This window comes from Dermochelys coriacea, chromosome 2, assembly GCF_009764565.3.
Source record: "Dermochelys coriacea isolate rDerCor1 chromosome 2, rDerCor1.pri.v4, whole genome shotgun sequence".
NCBI classification, from domain to species: Eukaryota; Metazoa; Chordata; order Testudines; family Dermochelyidae; genus Dermochelys; species Dermochelys coriacea.
Window position 1 is genome coordinate 235,029,403 of NC_050069.1, and position 18,658 is coordinate 235,048,060.

Sequence of the window (18,658 nt, forward strand, 5' to 3'; positions counted from 1 at the left end):
TTTTGGCCTGCAGTATATCCATTACACAACTATTAAGTGAATTATATGCCAATGATACACTGTACATAAACAGTTACTGTGGCTGTACTGCAACACTCAATGCAATATGGCAACATTGTTTCTGAAAAAGTGAATTAAGTCCATATGCTAAGCTTCATGTGCATTGTGAGCACAACTAAAGAGAACAATAATCAAAACACACTGAACATAGAGGATCCCAATGCAAGACAAAGAGGCTTTGTCTATCATCTTTCAACCTCTATTTCGTTAGAGATATGCAGATGAAAATTTTGCTTCTAATACTGAAATAAGCTCCCTGCAAAAGGATTGTTTTGTTTTATTTTATTTTTTGTCACCATACGTACACAGGAGCATTGTGGATGCAATTCTACCCTATAACTATGGAATAGTGAAATTTAGTTATATGTTAGAGCCATTTCATAGCAACTTAGAATCAGTTCTGAATGCCTTTGAAATTGAAATATTTAGTATTGGTATTGAATATCTATCAACTGCAGATGTATACCTAAAGTTCAGCATGCTAAGTGGACAGTAGAAACAAAATTTCAGAGACTACACTTAATACTAATACTTCTTGCAATTCACCTGTGAAAGATTCAGTGGCTCTCTATGAAGCATAACAAGGAGACAGAGTGTGCATTTTTTAAATATAAATATTCTGCCCTATGGTTTGTGTATCTGCATCCTATTAAGATTTAATCTGATCCAGGCAGAAGGCTAATGTGTTATATGCCTTGCTCATCATTGAGATGCTGTAAACTCATTGGTAGGGCCCCACCAAATTTACAGTCCATTTTGGTCAATTTCATGGTCATAGGATTTTAAAAATCGTAAATTTCATTTCAGCCATTTAAATCAGAAATTTCATGGTGTTGTAACTGTAGGGGTCCTGACTGAAAAAGGAGTTGGGGGGGTAATCACAGGATTATTGTAGGGGGCTAGCAGTACTGCTACCCTTACTTCTGCGTTGCTGCTAGTAGCCGTGTTGCCTTCAGAGCTGGGCAGCTGGAGTGTGGTGTCTGCTGGCTGGGAGCCCATCTCCGAAGGCAGAGCCGCCACCAGCAGCAGCGCAGAAGGATGGCATAGTACGATATTACCACCCTTACTTCTGTGCTGCTGCTGGTGGGGTGCTGCCTTCAGATCTGGGCACTTGGCCGACAGCTGCTGCTCTCTAATCACCCAGCTCTGAAGGCAGCACAGAAGTAAGAGTAGCAATACCATGACCCCACTAAAATAACCTGCGACCCTCCACCCCGCAACTGCCTTTTGGGTAAGGACCCCCAATTTGTGAAACATTGGTCTCCCCCATGAAATCTGTATAGTATAGGGTAAAAAAAACACAAAAGACCAGATTTCACAGCAGGAGAGCAGATTTCATAGTCTGGGACGTGATTTTCCTGGCCATGAATTTTGTAGGGCGCTAGTCATTGGGCAATTTCTAGTCACAATAATCTGAAGCAGGTCAGTAAAATAAATAGCTCTGCCAGGTGTGCCAGTATGATGGTCATCAAAGTTTCCGGACTTCAAGTTTTCCAGGATATATCATAAGGATTTGTGATATTTCTCCCTGCAAGAGACCTAGGGTTTGCTCATTTATATCTTTAATTTAGTTGACATGTATACAAAGCCTCCCAGTAAACATACCTCTTGTTGGCTATGTGTCAAGTGGCTCAAAAGTATAAATTAAGACTTCTGTAAGAAGTGCACTCCCAAAAGGCGCACAAAATTTCAAAGCAATCCGAGTAACTGTGTGGTTTTTAAGAGCACTCAGAAGAGCCAAGCTTTACAGAGAAACCTATACTGAACATTAACTATAACAGAACTGGCACTCTGCTACAATTATTGTTATACAAGAGATGTAGATTTTAACATCCTCTTCAGGATTCATGAAGAGCTAAGTATCTTTAGATTGTGCGTCAAACAGATGTTTTATGTGGTATGCAGACAATATAAGATACTTAATGAAAAGGGAAGTCCTCTTGTAAATAGGTATAATATTTAGAATTGATTCCCTATACATACATGACCACTCTCTGCTTTTAGACATCTCACATGCACAGGAAAAGATATTCCATTGTCCACAAGCAGCTCTTATCACTATAAAAGGTGACCATGAGGTGGTCCAAAGCTTTATGATCTTAATTAGCACTGCTCACCCTAATGGTGAAGCATGATTCCATTTTAGAGATTGACATATTTTGCAACTTGCAACCCAGGAATGGCCTTAATTTTAGAACAAGCTATAGGCAATTGTGAAGTTTGAGGGAAGTCTCTGAAATGCCTGCAGAAAGTTAGGCTTTGTGTTGTGCTTGCTGCATCCACTAACAGGTCTGTAGTCAGCAAGAATAGGAAACATAGAGGGGTGAAGACAGACTGGATGAGTAGCCAGAAAAGGGGGAACTGGAACTGGCTGGGCAAAGAGAATGGGACTAGGTTTAGGGGGAAGGGGGCCAAGCTAGGGAAGAGTGGGAAGAAGAGTCTGTGTGCTCATTAGAGCACACTCCCCTTCAGAGCCTTAAATGGAACCCCAAGAAGAAAAGAATCCCAAGTCTTATGATTTCAACAAGTATCACAAAAGCTCCAGCAAAGTGTATCTCATCTTTCTCTAGCGTTGGTCCACAGATAGGGGAAAACTACTGCATTCAGTTACTCTGTCAGATCACGTGGCTGAGGTCTGTTTGGTGTATCTAAAGACTAACCCTGCTGAAGACTCATGCAAGTGCTAATATGATGCCACCTTGATAGAATTTCTGCTTTTGCCGTTTGCTTTTTTAAAAGTCTAGCAAATTACCCAGAAAAAAAACCTGTGAACATTAATTTTGAAAATTCAAGAACTGAAAAATTAAGAAATGCCAGAATTAAGATGCCTGTGCAATCTTAATTTGCCCCCCTAGTGCATATGAATTATGATAGTTTTTCTACAGGACTCCTGCCCATACAGTGAACAGGATGGATCTACTCTGAGATGCCGAGCACTTACCCCTGCAACTGAAGTCACTGGGAGCTGTACTTTGAATATATGAAATGATATATAATGCTAAGTATGCTGAAAAAAAATCAGATCCTAGGTGTCTGAATGGGGCACCCAGAATTAGTGGATTCTTTTGACTATAATTTCAGTGCCTCTGCTTCCCATCTGTAAAATAAGGATACTACCACCCCTTCACTCCACATGGACTCAGGTGCTACTGTAATGAACACTGCAGAAAAGCCTATGCAGAAATTAATAATTCCATCTTCAGAGCACGGTTTTAATAGTGTTCAATAAATAAGGCCTAGGGCAACACATTGAACAATGAGAAGATACAAATATCGAATAACCCCTCCTCCACCCTATAGTTGGCACAAAAGGTGTTACCCAGAGTTCATTAGGTCAGGAATATAAACAAGGCAGCTAGAAAGGGCACATGACAGAAGTCAGAGTCCTTTCTCCCTCTCAGAACGGCAACAGGAAGCAGAAGCTCCCAGGCTCAGACAATAAGCAAAACCTGGGCCTGCGCATAAGCGAATACTTGTAAGCATGCCTACACTGCTTCCGAGTCTCTGTGACTTCACTACCTCCACTGAAACAAGCCACTTAGCATTTCTGAACCAAACTAAAGGAAGTTCAATTCTTATTTCCAGTATGTTGGGACCATGCCAGAGAAGTGTTCCAGACAGAGGTACTTGGATCTTAAAGTAGCATGCCATGTTTTATTTTTGTCTTGTTCCCACTCCATTTTTCATGTGGCTATAGGCCAAGTCACACTTGTGCACGCAGCTCTGTTATATATAACAGAAGTTTACAAACAACCATTTTAAAATATAAACCAACCTGCAGCCGATTCCAGGCTGGGCTACTGCTGGACTGAACAAGACATGGATGATAGGCAGCAGAAGAGACTGGGGAAGAAATGCAGGACATAAGTCAGGGAGAAGTCATGATGCTGGGGCAGGGACCAACAAGGGATAGAGGAGCACATGGGAGTATTATCCAAAATTAATAAGCCCATAAGAGAGGGCTGAGAGAGTTATACCTGGGTTGGACATGAGCTAGTGCAGGCAACTTAGTCATGAAGACTAAGTAATGTCTGCAATGGGGAGCCCCGTCTTGGCAGACTTCAAAAGGACAGTTAGAACAAGTCTCACCTCCTGCAGCACTTTGATAAACTGAATTTTTTAAAAGGGGGGGGTGGGTGGAGGATCCCAGGGAAAGATTCTCAAACTGTTAGAGAAAATTAAAGTTGAAAACATGTTTCAAGAGACTCCAGTTAAAACTCCAGAGACCATTCTTTATAAGAATTCTATACTTTTAAGAACCAACACTGAAGATCCACAAGGGACAAATACAGGATTTATTCAGTTCTCCTCTGCCATGTAATCCTTCATCCATTACGACTCTCTGAAACACACACAGCCCACACAACTCTCCAACCTTAACTTTGCTCCTTGAAGTCTGGCATATAGTATGGAGATAAACATCTCAAGTTTGAGGCAGCTCTCAGATTATTTACTGAGTCACAGTCTGCATGGCATACATTTAAAAAACTAGATTTAAACAATAAAGCCCACGCAAACTTCTAGGTACCGAATCAATTAGATTTACTGTAAGTTACAGGGCAACCTCTGCTAGAATATAGTGAAGTGAGAGAGGAGAAAATTTAATGGTTGCTTTGTTAGAGGGGGCATCTAAAAGTACATGACTGGTTTAGAAACAAGCCAGAGTACAAAGCAAAAACAGGTGGCGATAAGAATTAAAAAGTTAATATAAGGCACTAAATTCACACACATTAGTTTTTCCCCTTAGAAACCGTAGGCCACCCTTAAAAGCCAGGAGAAAGCCACACAATTATAGAAATTAGACTGTAAGTCCTTCAGGACCAATAGTGTATATATAGCTTATAGCTTTACTTTATAACAATCTTTCTACAACTTCCCCATTAACCACTCTGGAAATATTTCTACTGACAATTTTACCCCTAGCCTGCAAGTAACTCTTGCTGGTAAACAAAATATAGATTCATCTAACATTAAAACAGCAAGCATAGTAACTCTATGCGTAAGTAGCCTGTGGGACTCAGTCCCACAAGATATTTGAGGCCAAAAGGGTAACAGGATTAGACACTTACATGGACAGTGAGAAAAGCCAGTTACATTATATAGGATTTAAAGAGCCACCCATATGAATAGGAGCGATATAAACTCTTCTGCCTCAGAGTATAAGACAGCCTCTTATTGATGGACCTTAAGAAGTTTCTTCCTCTGGGCTGTTAGTTCTGTACCATGCCACTTTGGGCCTTCTTCTACCTTCTTTACAGCATCTGGTATTTCCCTCTACCAGAGAGTGGATTACAAAACTAGATGAAGCACAAGCATGAACCTGTAAGATAATTCTTATGTTCCTTATTAACTTGTTTGCTCCACTAAATCCTGCCTCTCCCTGTGAAGGTTAATAAATCTGTTAAATTTAGAAAATTGTTCTCTATTTCCGATGTCAAGCTGAAAAAGATCAGCCTTCGCAACATCCTAGGTCATAAACTCAAATTATTACAGATTGACACAGCTTTCCCACTGATCTACTTTAAGACCGACTTTGCTAACTCTTCCTGTTTCACACTTACTGTGCATGTTATCAAAGATGTATTTGGATTTTGGAGGAGATTATTAACTGCACAACATTTTTGCAACAAGAAAGTCATGTATATGTGGTCCCCCTTTCATTACCTTATGTTGGGTGTCCTTTACTGAATTATCAATCCTGTCCCTATTCCTTCAGGAGTTTTTAATACCTTTCACACAGCAGAAGTCAAGTTTTCAGGTCTGTATTTTCCTGGTGTCCCCCTGGGACATAGAGGCAAACACTCTCCAAGTCTCTTGTGGCGCCTACAGCATAGTGAACTAGGTTTCCAGTAAAGGCTTTCCTGTTTCCTTTGCTATTTTCTTCAGTATTCTAGGATTTAGTATATCTGGGCATGATGCCCAGTTGACTTTTTTTTTTTTTTTTTTTTACAGTTCTAATTGCTTTATTAGCTGCTTTATTACCTACATCCGCTAGTGTAATAAACCACATTTTATTTCCTCCTGTCTCCCCTTGGAAAGTCTTCTCCTAGTATCTTCTAATGTCTGCTTCTTTCAAAAACATACTACAGACTTTATTCAAGTCTATCATTAATATATTTTGAATTTGCATCGAGTCCTTCAGCTTCTAGTCTTGCCATTTCCTTCTCGAGAAAGCTACTATTTTGATAACTGCAACAACAGCATTCATCGCTCCTATGAATAATAGCTACGCAGTTGCTAGTACAGTTAGTATGCCTGGCCCCTCCCTCCCCTGAACAGATATTTCTTGAGTAATCTGTGGTGCAGACAGCTGATGCTACAAGACAAAAATCTGCGTATTTAAATCACCAGGTGTTAAACAGTCTTAATTATTACTTTAAAATGTACAAGGAAATGGGAAGAAGGTCTCTCTACTCAAAACTGGATACAAAGAAATCAGCTCAAGAAGTGAAGGGATCAGAAGCATAGCGAACCATGATAGCAGCTGTACTGCTCATCTCACAGTCACTCCGATAGCTTGTTTGGAATTGAGTGGCAACTGTTGCTACTACTATGTGTAGATGAGTCCTTTAAAACCCCATCTAACAAAGTGTTTGAATAAAGACTGCAATTGAGTTTTAGTATTTTCTCAGTCTTCCCATCATCCTTCCTGATATTGCAGAGATCTAATAATCTCATTTCTATGTTAATTTTCCCAATGCCTAGAAACCTAAAGGGGGAGGGAAAAAGATTTTATGAAACAAACTGCAATTCACCTTATAAGCCTATTTACTCAAAATAAGGTATACATTAAACCAAAATAAGGAGCTTATAATTAAGTAACACTATCGTTGCACATTGCCTATATGCCAAGTGGGGCAAGGGAGTTATAATGTAGCTCACGATTTTGTCTGAAAAGAAAACTGCATATTGCTCCATCCAAGTTCTTAAACACTGCAATCAAGACAGCAGACTAAAGTATGGCAGTCAGCTGAAAAGTACCTGGGAGTGCTATCAGGGATCACCAAATCCCAGCTGGCAAAAACAACCACCTAGTACAGTGGTCTCAAATTGTGGGTTGGGACCCCAAAGTGGGTCACAACTGATTTAATGGGGTTGCCACAGCTATCTTAGACTTGCTGGGGCTTGGGTTACAAGCCCCCTGCTTGGGGCTGTAACTCTTGAGCTTCAGCTTTGGTCCCCCACACCCAGAGTGGGCTCGGGTTTCGGTCCCCCCCCCCCGAGGTCATGTAATAATTTTTGTTGTCAGGGCAATGAAGTTTGAGAACCCCTGTTCTAGGGGATACCAGTATAAACAGTAGACACAGGGTCATTCTAACTTCATCTTGGTACCAAACCAACCCCTTGCAGCTCTGGGGGAAGATACAAAGGTGGCATACAATCACTTTGGCCCTCCACCCTTCTCTCCCGTTCCAAGGGTAGAGCCTATTTGTTTTAATAGCATAACCAAAGTCATCTTTGCCATTTTCAAGTGTCCAACTCCAATAGATAAGGTTACTCCTAAATTATGCACATGTGGAGAACTGCTTGAAGAATACATGAAACAAGGACTTAAGTTATCATTGAGGTTACCATGATTGCAATATGAAAAATCTCTCACCTGGAGAATCAAACTCCATGTTCTACTCTTCTACTTTAATAGTTTCATTCAATAGCATATTTAATCTGCAATACTCCAAATAAATCTTTTTAGGCATTTTAAAATGAGCACAAGTGCTCTCTCTCTCGCTACTTGAATATTCTGGACAATGTTTACATTAACTTTAGAAAAACTGTTTACATTACTTCAATTACAATACTTGTAATATAGTCAACTGCTAGTTTCCCATCACATCCTTCAGGTACAGGCATGTTGAGTAAAATTCAGTCTCTAGTCATGCATTTGCACTATTGAGTAGCAACTTCCATATTTACTGTGATTAGAATGGAAGAACCACCTAGTGAATTCACCTATAAAGACTAAAACAGATTTGCTAGCCAGCTTTAAAAAATAATTAAAAAAAAATCAGGTGATATTTGTCTACTTTCCAGAAGTTCCCCCTCCTTAACAATTCATATCTCCATCAATTAGCCCTGCTCATCTCTCCAGTCACCACCAACTACCTATTCTTTCCCTGTAGGCTTCTAGACAGTTCTAGAACTTTGTTTTCCAATAGGCATCAGAACCTGAGTGTTCTCAATTTCCTTTTTTACTTTAGATCAATTTTCATTTACAGTTTCAGTTTAAACCTTGATGTTTCTAGCATCAAGAGATTTTCAGAACGTATTGTGGTTTTACCAGTTCAAAATGACAGAAGACCTCCCCCCAAAAAAAGCAAGAACAGATCGGGGGGGGGGATCCTGCTTCATTTCACCTCTTCTCTCCAAGGGAATGGGAATTCACAACAATACCTTAGTAAGGCACTTTGAACCTTGTTAATAATTAGAACTCATCACTATGCACAAGTATCAGAGGGGTAGCTGTGTTTGCCACAGGAGTCTTAGTCTGGATCTGGAAAAGCGGCAGACATATTGGAGCATAAACTTTCATAGATGAATACCCACTTCATCGGACATGCATCTGACGAAGTGGGTATTCATCCACGAAAGCTTATGCTCCAATAAGTCCGTTAGTCTATAAGGTGCGACAGGACTCTTTGCCGCCTATGCACAAGTAGTATTTCAGAGCTTTTCTTATAACACCCCTCCCCAGTTCGCTCCCCTCACTGAATCTGATTTCATTCAATATACTCCACATTGTCAATTTCCTTCCCCTTTCAGTGTTTTCTTGTCTCATTTATATTTCAAATACAAGATACAGTGACTGCTTCACATATTCTCTCCTTTCTTTTTGTCTTCTATTATACTTTCCGTATTACAGAATCTCAAAATCTGGCATTATTCCTTCCTTTGTTGGTTGATGTACATACTTAGTATTAGAAAGCAGATCTAAGACTGCCAACACTTACTGTCAGTCTTATTTCCTCTAATGAATGTAATCTATTCTGTGTCTGGTTAATTAGTCTCATTACTATCACTATGGACTTCACATTCATTTAAATATTTTTATAGCCAACTCATTTAATAGTCTAAGTCTTTCATGGCTTCCAGTTTATTCTGTTACTGACTCTGAAGTATCCCCAACCTCCGTCGTTGATGAACCCAGCTATCCCCCCCGTTTCTTCCAGATCTCTTATGAGCTGCCAAATTGTCATAATCTTGGCAGTGTAATACAATTGCTGAAAGTACTTTGTTACTCTTCTGTTGCAGGATAAACCTCAAAGTTCCCCTCTTCAGATGTCCTTTTGCTTCAATATTGTCCAACATGCGAAGTCATTTAAAAGTTCTTCCTCCTCCATTGACATAAAATGAAACAGGCTAGTGTGGATATAAATTCATTTTATTCACTCTAATCTTTATAAGTTTATCCTTTTTTGATCAGACCATGGGAAGATTTGTATATCACGCATTCATGCTCAGAACCACTTCCTGCCAACAAAGAATCATACACTTCTCACATGAAACTGACTATTTTAAGTAAGTTTACTGCTAAAATACTGATATTTCACTTGAGCCCTAGCCAAGTTTTTAGTTTGTTATTTTCAACTCAAAGTGTAGGGAACAATATGTTATTCTATATCCTCTTGTCCAGAATGCTTCATACACAAAAAAATAGTTTTCAAAATGGAAGGAAGCTTCTCATCTTTTCTGTATTTCATACAATAGTTCCATATTTTGCTCTAAAGTCTTGCATCATACATACCAGATTTGTCTTATATGTTCTATAACATCAGAGAAATTTGTTTCTCATCACTAAAGGCACAGCTCCCTACATGCCACCTCACTCTTATCTAGCCAACTGACAGCACCTCTGCTTTCCCGTCTCTTCAGAGCATGCGAAACAAAGGACACAGCTAGGAAGTGAACTGTTCATTCCCACACAGTTGCAGAATTCATCCTACTATACACCTTAATGTTCAAGTTATTTGTGGGTAGGGAGCAGTAGAGAAGAGACACAGAATGTGAAGAACCTGACAGGACTGCAACAGGGGAGAAAGGATTCAATCTTCTTTCCCCAATGTTGCACCTTAGGAAGAAAAACGACACAGGTGGTGAACGAGAAACAGCAAGGAGAGGCTGTTTTTCCCCCCAGAAGGAAAAGAGGGCAATGAACAGAATGAGAAAGATATGTGGGACAGAATGAATTTTAGAGATATGAAAACAGTGAAGAAAGAGGGACAAAGACAGGAAATTAGCAAGATTTACTAACCCATAAGTTATTTGCACTTAGATTTTGCTACATTTCCTTAACAGATATGCAGAAGCTTTAAGTTTGAAAGAAACATAATTCAAACTGCTCTATAACAGCATCTGATAAGTGTCATACGTGAAGTTGTCTTGTTTGCTACCTACTTTACCATTAGGGTGGGGATGGGAGACACATTTTAGTCTTTTCTGCTAGGACTAGTAATAGTAACAAAAGGTAATATATACTTTCTCCTCCCTTACCTGTCCGGTATACAAGATGCCACCAAATACAATTGTCCCTTGGGAGATCTGCAATCTATTTTGAGATCTGCCACCAATTTCTTCTGTTATCTTAAGCAAGTCACATAGTCTCTGTGAGTTAGTTACTTTATCTGTCTCCATGGAGATAATGAAGCTTGCCCACCATTGTAAAGAAATCTGAACCTACAGATTTTCTTTAAAAAAATTCATCAAGTTTGTCAAGTCTGTTAAATGGTATATGACCTAATTATTAGATTGTTGACTGAGGACTACAGGTTTAGGATGAGGTTATTGACCTTTTCATAATTTTCTTTAAAAATCCTTTTGTTGAACTTTACAAAAAAAGCAGGACCAGAGGGGTTGGGTGGCATGGCAAGGAGAGTCTGATTTTTGGTAGTAAGACCACCTTTATTGTTGTACTGAAATGTCTGCTTTTATTCAGTGATTTCAAGCTAGATCTATTCTTCAAGTTATTAATGAGTTGCAAGAATTCCAAAGTATCAATTGTGTGTGACTCCAGTAATAGAAAATATCATGTTAGACAGTACAGAGCTAACACTACCAATAAAAAACTGTAACATAAGAGACCAAAAAGCTTTTGACTTTACTCCCCAATGTCTGGATTTAGGTGATCTTTAGACTCTACATCATTAGCCTTCTGCATGAGCTATTTAAAGATGCAAAGCTGTGTCTTGAGTCACATAATGCCCCATGCATGTGACACTTTCATTATTAGGCTCCCAATTTTAAACATTCACAAGCCACAGTTAGTTTTTATGTATCTGGCTACATTAAATTCTTTGACACCATGTAGTTATAACAGCATATCACCTACAGAGTGATATGACACTTGGCAAATGTTGCCATTTGGCAGTTTTACCATCTCAAGAGCACACAAAAAAACCTTCTCAACCCCAACAAAAAACAGAAACATTTGCTTAAACTGTTTTTGAGGTACCAGAACTCAAGAAGTTAAAAGCTTATAATTGCTTTTATTACCATAGTACATCCAATATGCCAGCTTCTTAAGAACAGATCCTGTTGGGAAGGCAGAATAACCCAAATCACAATGAGAAATATTGTGACTTAATGGACTCCTCTGTTATGTATTTTTTCCCACTGCTTAATAAATTGCAACACTGATCTATAGGATACAGACTACCCCAGGCTCTCAGATCAGCTATGCAGTCACCTTTCCTTATCTGGAGAAAGGTTTAATGCAGACATTAGACCCCAGTAGTCTCACGTTTTAACAATCGTCACAGTTACAGAAAGGGGGAGGGGTGGGAAGGTGAGACGTGTACACACACACACACACACACACGCGCGCGCACACCCCTAGCTACTGAAGACCTCAAAGCCACGAGAGGCGAAATAGTTTTCTCCCACCCGGCTGCTGCAGCAGTAGGGCAAATCAGGGACAACATGCATGTAGATCTGCAAACTTTTATGGCTCTGCCCAGACCCAGTGGTCACGTCTCAGCTTTCCTCCTCCGTATAATCAGATTAACACCGCACGGGTTCCGCTCCACGACCGCTACCGCTGATTCAGAGACAGGGGACTGCAGCACTGCAAGCCGGCGGCGCTTCTCCGACTTCCCCAGCTCGCGCTCTGGCTCAGACACTAGAGCACCCCGTGCTTTCGAGGCGGGGGAGGCAGGCCGGCTGCACTGGCTGCGGCTAGCGAGCCTCCCTCGCCCCCTCCCCTTTACAGCAGCCGCTTCTCTGCTGCTGCTGCCGGACACTCACCGCGACTCCGCCAACCGCCTCCGTCCCCAGCAGCGGCGGCAGAGCACGAGCCGATCCCCGCCACCGCGCTGCCCTGCGCCACGGCCGGTCACGGCCACTGCTGCGAGCGGCGCAGCCCGGCGGCCCCGGCAGCTCCCCGCCAGCCCGGCCCGGGGCGCCGCGCACCCGCTGTCACCCCCGAGAGGCGCCCCCCCCCCACGCGGGAAGAGGCGCTGCCTCCCACGCAGGAGGGGGATGGATGCCCCGGTCCCCGGCTGCCTGGGCGGGCGCTGGGGGAGCCCGGCGCAGGGAGGGAGGCCGGGGAGCCCCGCACTTACCGAGTGGTTGACCCCCCACATGAGGACGCTGAGCAGCGGGTCGCTGGCCCGGAACAGCTTCACTTTTTGCGCCACGAAGTGCTTCTTCTTGGTCTTGGTCTTACTCGCCATAACGGACACGATGTTGCCGGGGGCCGCCATGGCGCAGCCGAGGGGAGGGGGCGGCTCAGCGCCCCGGGCCCGGGCGGAGGGGAGGCGGCTGGCGCTGCACGGGGGTGGCGGGCTGCCTGCCGCGGGATGCCAGGCGCATCCTGGCCTGGCCGCCTGCGCCGCTCGCGGAAAGGGTCCCGCCCCCTCCCCACGGCTTCCTCCGCTTGCCGCGCGCCGCGTCAGGCGGCCCCGCCCCTGGGCGGGAACGGCTCAGGGGACAGCGTGAGATTCGGCTCCCTCGTTACCAATACGCATGCCCGAGAGAGCCGAGCATGCGTACTGGCCGCAAAGAAGCCTCTCCGCCTTCACTGTGCCCGCCGGGTCCGCTCCCTGAGCAGAGCAGAGCAGAGCGGGGCGGAGGCGGTAACATCGGGGTAACGGGGGGGGGGAGAGAAAACCCCGTTTAATAAAAGGGGGAGGGGACAGGCTGGGGAAAGCCAGCGGCCTTCCCTGAGCGGAGCGGCGCCCGCTGTCTCCATGTCACGGGGGGCGTGTGCGGAGCCAGCCCGTCACCCAGCCTGGCGAGGACTCGTCCCGCCACCTGCCTGAGCTCAGCGAGCCCGCGGAGCGCGAGCTGGTCGCCGCGCCCCCCTTTGCCGCCACCCGCCTGCGTAGGAGGGGCCTGCTGGCCTCTGGAGCGGGCATCAGCCCTGGGCGAGCGGTACAGCGGTAACCCGCTGCTGCCCGGAGACACCGGGGCGTGCCGTCCCCCAGCGCCAGGCTTTCGGTCACGGTGCGCTGCCGTGACTGGCAGCCCCATGGCGCTTCACCGGGAAGATCCATCATCTCTCTCGTGCCTCGTTTGAAGATCCCTTTCCGGTGGGAACATCAGTTTGCCTTGCCCATATTTAAAAAAAGGTATTTCCCTGTAATATGCATTCTGTAATATTCCGTTTTAAAAGCTTCATTTGAAAAGGGATTACGGTTAGTTAAGTGATTTCACCCATGCCCTAAGGAGCAAGGAAACACCAGGTTACAAAATACTTCATAACCATGCCAGAGCATCCACACACGCACACTGACATTGACAAACTGGCATCTTCACAAGGCACTTCCTTGTGTCTCAGACGCTGATAAGGAAATACTACCTACATCCCACACATTTCCCTCAGTAATTACAACTCTAGCAAGTAGAAAAGGAGTACTTGTGGCACCTTAGAGACTAACAAATGTATTTGAGCATAAGCTTTCGTGAGCTACAGCTCACTTCATCGGATGCATTCGATGAAGTGAGCTGTAGCTCACGAAAGCTTATGCTCAAATAAATTTGTTAGTCTCTAAGATGCTACAAGTACTCCTTTTCTTTTTGCGAATACAGACTAACACGGCTGCTACTCTGAAAACTCTAGCAAGTGTTCACGTTCCACATACTTGTACAGGTTAAGCATGCACTGTCAATGTATTTATGGTGGAGGTATCCACCACCTTCGAAACTGCACATATTGATCTGGAATGTGCAGATCTCCCTTTGTTCATGGGCTGATCACTCGGCAAAAAGATCAGATTCACATGTAAGCTCATGTATCTAGAGGAATTTGCACACACAACCACCCATTGTTGAGTCTCTCACCCTCTCCAATTCCCTTTAACTTCCATCTTTTATGTGAAAGTTTAATCAAGATGAAAGCCAGATAACTCCGTGGTGCTTATTCTCCATCCCACTTGCATCCAAACAGGTGATAGAATTTATTGTGTTCTAATCTTTGCAGTTTCTGGTAGAAGAGAGGGTGGGATGGAAGGAGGAAGAGCAAGGACTTCACAGCTCATTCTCCACAGTTCTTTTTTAAATTATAAAGTTATGTAGGAGTATATGGAGAGGTGTTCTGACTGTTTCCTTTTTGTTCCTAAAACAAGATTCACCAAAAAAAAAAAATAATAATAATAGGTGCTTGAAGTTGCTATTGCAGACACAGAAGCTGCTGTGTGTTCAGCACTTTTGGGGAAAAAAGCAGATCACTTACTTATGTGCCTAAAAATAGTTAGAGCCAGTTTTTAAAAGAGCTCAGCACCCAATGGCTATTCTATACTCTGTAGGTTCTGATACTACACTCATCACCATAGTATATAAGACATGGTCTAACTACAAAGTTTGGTCAGTGTAAGTCACCTCATGCCAACTTATTTGTCCATAAGTCTACACTCATATTTATCTCTGGCCAACAGAAGCACCCCGCTAACACAACCTAACTGCCTCCCTGAACGGCAATCAGCCATGGTTGATCTATAGAGGGTGACACAGTGCAAATATAGACACTGTGTGACCTATGTCAACCTTTATGAAGAGCTGTGTGTGGCCCGAAAGCTTGTCTCTCTCACCAATAGAAGTTGGTCCAATAAAAGATATTGTGTCACCCAGGTTATCTCTCTATGTCAACCCTAACACACCTCCCACAATGCCTGACAGTGACTATTCTGATCATAATTGTGAACTCCACTGCCTAAGGGTCATGGAGACCGGAAGCTCCCACCCTTTAAACACCCCACAAGCTTACCTAGAAACTCTCTCTTTTTATGCACAGCTGACCACGCTGGCTCCATGTACTAGATTCCCTCCTGCCTGGAGTAGACAAGAGATTATGGATCTCCTGGACCTACAGAGGGAGAGGCTGTCCAAGCACAGCTACGGATCAGTTGTAGAAATGTGGACATCTACGAAAAGATTCCACAGGGTATGCAGGCAAAGGGGTATGACAGGGATCAGCAGCAGTACTGCATGAAAGCAAAGGAACTGCACCAGACATATCACAAGGCCAAGGAGGCCAACTCTCATTCCCGTGCTGAGCCATAGACCTGCCACTTTTACAACAAGCTGTATGCCATACTTGGTGGAGACCCCATCAGCACCCTATAGACCCTGTGCGTACCTTATAGGAGCCCAAGACAGAGAGGCAAGCCGTGAACAACAAGGAGGAGGAGAGATGCGGCATGGAGGAACCGATCAAGACTCCACTGCAGTCTAGCCTGTCCTGGCAGCCAAACTGAATGAAGGGGAAGGAAGCTTGGATAAGCCTGCGCATGCACTTTTCTTTACAATGTTTGCATGTGAAGATTGCACCTGGCCTATTCCCAAGTTAATAAGACTCAGGTATCAACTTTTCATCGTTTTACTCGTATGAGAAGTGGTAGTGGTACAATAAATACAGGTAGAATTATCATCTGCTTTTCATTTCCCTGTAGGGTTAGGCAGGGGGTGGAGAGAATGCAGAGCCGTTTGTTTATCATATCCAGGGATGTCCCTTGTATCCTCCTGAGAGATTTTGATGAAATTTTCCTGGAGATACTCAGTAGTCCTCTCCCAAAGATTTCTAGGGGTGGCTGCCTTATTTCTTCCTCTGTGATAGGATACTTTCCCACACCACTCCGCAATGAGGTTGGCCAACTCCATTGCAGTAAACAGTTTAGCAGCATACAGGTCCAGGCATCTTGGAGACGCCAGCTGCAGCTGTGGTCTCTGTACCTTTGTTACCCTCAGGAGTGAGTTATCAGCTAAAATCACTGTTGCCTGTGGAAAACAGTGCCAATATTCAGAGCCCTACCTTATACTCATACCCATGGAAATAGGGACTGAACATTTATTGTTTTATGCCACTGAAAATCTAATGCCCTCTTCCTCTCCAACTCCCGCTAGCCCCGCTGCCTCTTGCAGGCCATACTCACCATATCTGGGCCTGGAGAGCTGTGCTGTGCAGATTCACTCCAAAGCTGAAGCATCAATAAGCACATCTTACATTTTTTTATGGGAATAAGGGAAGGCCATTTTTAAACTTATCTTTCACTTTTTATTGTGGCTGTAAATCCAATCATACATCTGTCTGTTTTATCTGTAGCAAATGCCCCTTCACACCTACAGAACCCCTGAACCTGAGGAGGAGGAGAAAGAAGCCCATTAGGGAGGATATGTTCAGCGAGATCCTGTAGGCCAGTGTTGCATCAGATTGCGTACAAAGAGCCTGGTAGTCCAACATGGCAGATGGCATGAAGCGGGACAGGAGAAAATGGAGAAAGACCCAGGTCTCCCACCAGGAGAGGAAGATGCACCAGGACATAATGGGACTTGTCAGGCAGCAAACACAGATGTTGCAGACTCTAGTTGACCCGCAGATCCAACAATCATGGTCTTACCATCATTGCAGTCCCTGGAGAACTCCAGGGTGGCAGCTCCCTACATCCCCCAACATTCTACATGTACTCCTGGGCATCCTTACCTCTGCCACTCCAAGTTGGAGTGTATGTGTAGCAAAAATGGACTGCATTCATTGAAATGGACAGAAATATTTGCTGCCTTTCTAATTTTAAAGTTCTATTGCATTAATTTATGTTAGAAGTTTGTATTGTATTGTCCTTTTTTATTTGCACATTGGTTTTGGTTTTGTTTAGTTTGGGTATTTTTGCACTGCTTTTGTCACTCAATAAAATTCTATTTTAAAAAAAATATTTTAATCTTTATTAGTTCACCACACATACTGCAGAATGTACAGCAATACTTAAAGCACTCAGTAATTGTAAGTGTACAGTGCCACAGAACTCAGAGATTCAAGAAAACACCTCATGTGTAAATGTACAGCAAGCACGGCATAATTCATAGGTTTATAAAAAGTGTTATGTATAAATGTACACCGAGCATTAAACAGTACTTAATAGCACCCAAATCTTCAGGGCCAGAACACAGTCCAGAACAGCACATTAATGTGGCTGACTGTTAAAGTGCTTTTTAAAGCCTCTCTCAACCGCATAGCTCCACATCGAGGTCTTGTAACGGCCTTTGTGCCTGGCTGTACAAATTCAGCCGACAGCTGCTCTCTCTCTACCCTCCACTCCAGGAGCAACTTTTTTCCATTTGCCTCACAGATACTATGCAGGACACAGCAGGCAGTTATAACCCTTTAGGTATTTTTTTCACTGAGATCTAATCTGGTGAGTAAACACCACCGATGTCCCTTCAAAAGCACATTTATCTGTCTTTCTGCACCTGCTGAGCTGGTAGTTGAATCAGTCCTTAGTGCCATCAGTGGGGTCAGGGTATGGCTTCGTGAGCCAGGGGAACAAGGGGTAGGCAGGAGCTCTAGGATCAGTATTGGTATTTCAACATCACCAATGATAATCTGCTGGTTGGGAAAGAATGTCCCTGCATGCAGCTTTTTGAACAGTCCTGTGTTCTTAAAGATGCAAGCATCATACTCTTCCCCTGACCAGCCCATACTGATATTGGTGAAACATCTCCAGTGATCCGCCAATGCTTGCATAACCATAGAAAAGTAATCCTTTCTGTTGGTGTACTCTGTGGCAAGGAGGTCTGGTTCTAAAATAGGTATATGAGTGCTAATGCCCCACTGCAGCTTAGGAACCCCACTGCTGCAAATCCATCCACTATGTCCTGCTCATTGCCAGAAGTCACAGACCTGTGTACCAAGACATAATTAATGGCACCAAACACTTGCATGATAATGCCCCTCCCTCCCATGGGCTTTCCAATTCCAAAATGAGTTCCCACTGACAGGTAGGAATCCGGCATTGCAAGCTACCAGAGCGTGATCCCGTCACTGCTCAGTTGTCAATACAGCTCTCATTCTCGTGTCCCTGCACACGAGGGCTGAGGTGAGCTCAGCACACAGATCCAAAAATCTGGCCTTTTGCATCAGAAAGTTCTGCAGCCACTGTTCATCGTCCCAAACCTGCATGATGATGAGATCCCACCAGTCAGTGCTCATTTCCTTGGCCCAGAAGGAGTTCTCTACCAGCTGCAGCTGCTCCACGAACACTACCAATAACCTTGAATTGTTCTTTGCTATGTCTTTTTAATAGTCTGTCTTTGAAGAAATAATCATGTTTCCCACTGTTGCGGTTCTTCCTGTGGTCTGAAAATACTGGAGGATTGTTTGTACTATATTTGCAAT

At 43.4% G+C, this 18,658-nt stretch overlaps 1 protein-coding gene and 1 long non-coding RNA gene across 4 annotated transcripts in view; one reads left to right on the forward strand and one right to left on the reverse strand.

Moving 5' to 3' along the window:
- Positions 1-12,930, reverse strand: part of PIP4K2A (phosphatidylinositol-5-phosphate 4-kinase type 2 alpha) — a 179,365-nt gene extending 166,435 nt beyond the window's left edge. Inside the window, exon 1 of one of the 3 annotated variants that reach the window (XM_038391963.2) lies at positions 12,615-12,930. In XM_038391963.2, the coding sequence (XP_038247891.1) occupies positions 12,615-12,755 (141 nt within the window). In that variant the 5' untranslated portion in view covers positions 12,756-12,930. The remainder of the gene's footprint in view (positions 1-12,614) is intronic. The other 2 variants (XM_038391962.2, XM_038391965.2) reach the window with 2 other exon arrangements.
- Positions 12,931-13,191: 261 nt separating this feature from the next.
- LOC119851550 lies at positions 13,192-17,182 on the forward strand. Its single transcript, XR_005291292.1, has 3 exons — positions 13,192-13,622; positions 15,284-15,849; positions 16,592-17,182. It is a non-coding gene; the product is annotated as an uncharacterized LOC119851550 (long non-coding RNA).
- The last annotated feature ends 1,476 nt before the right edge of the window (positions 17,183-18,658 follow it).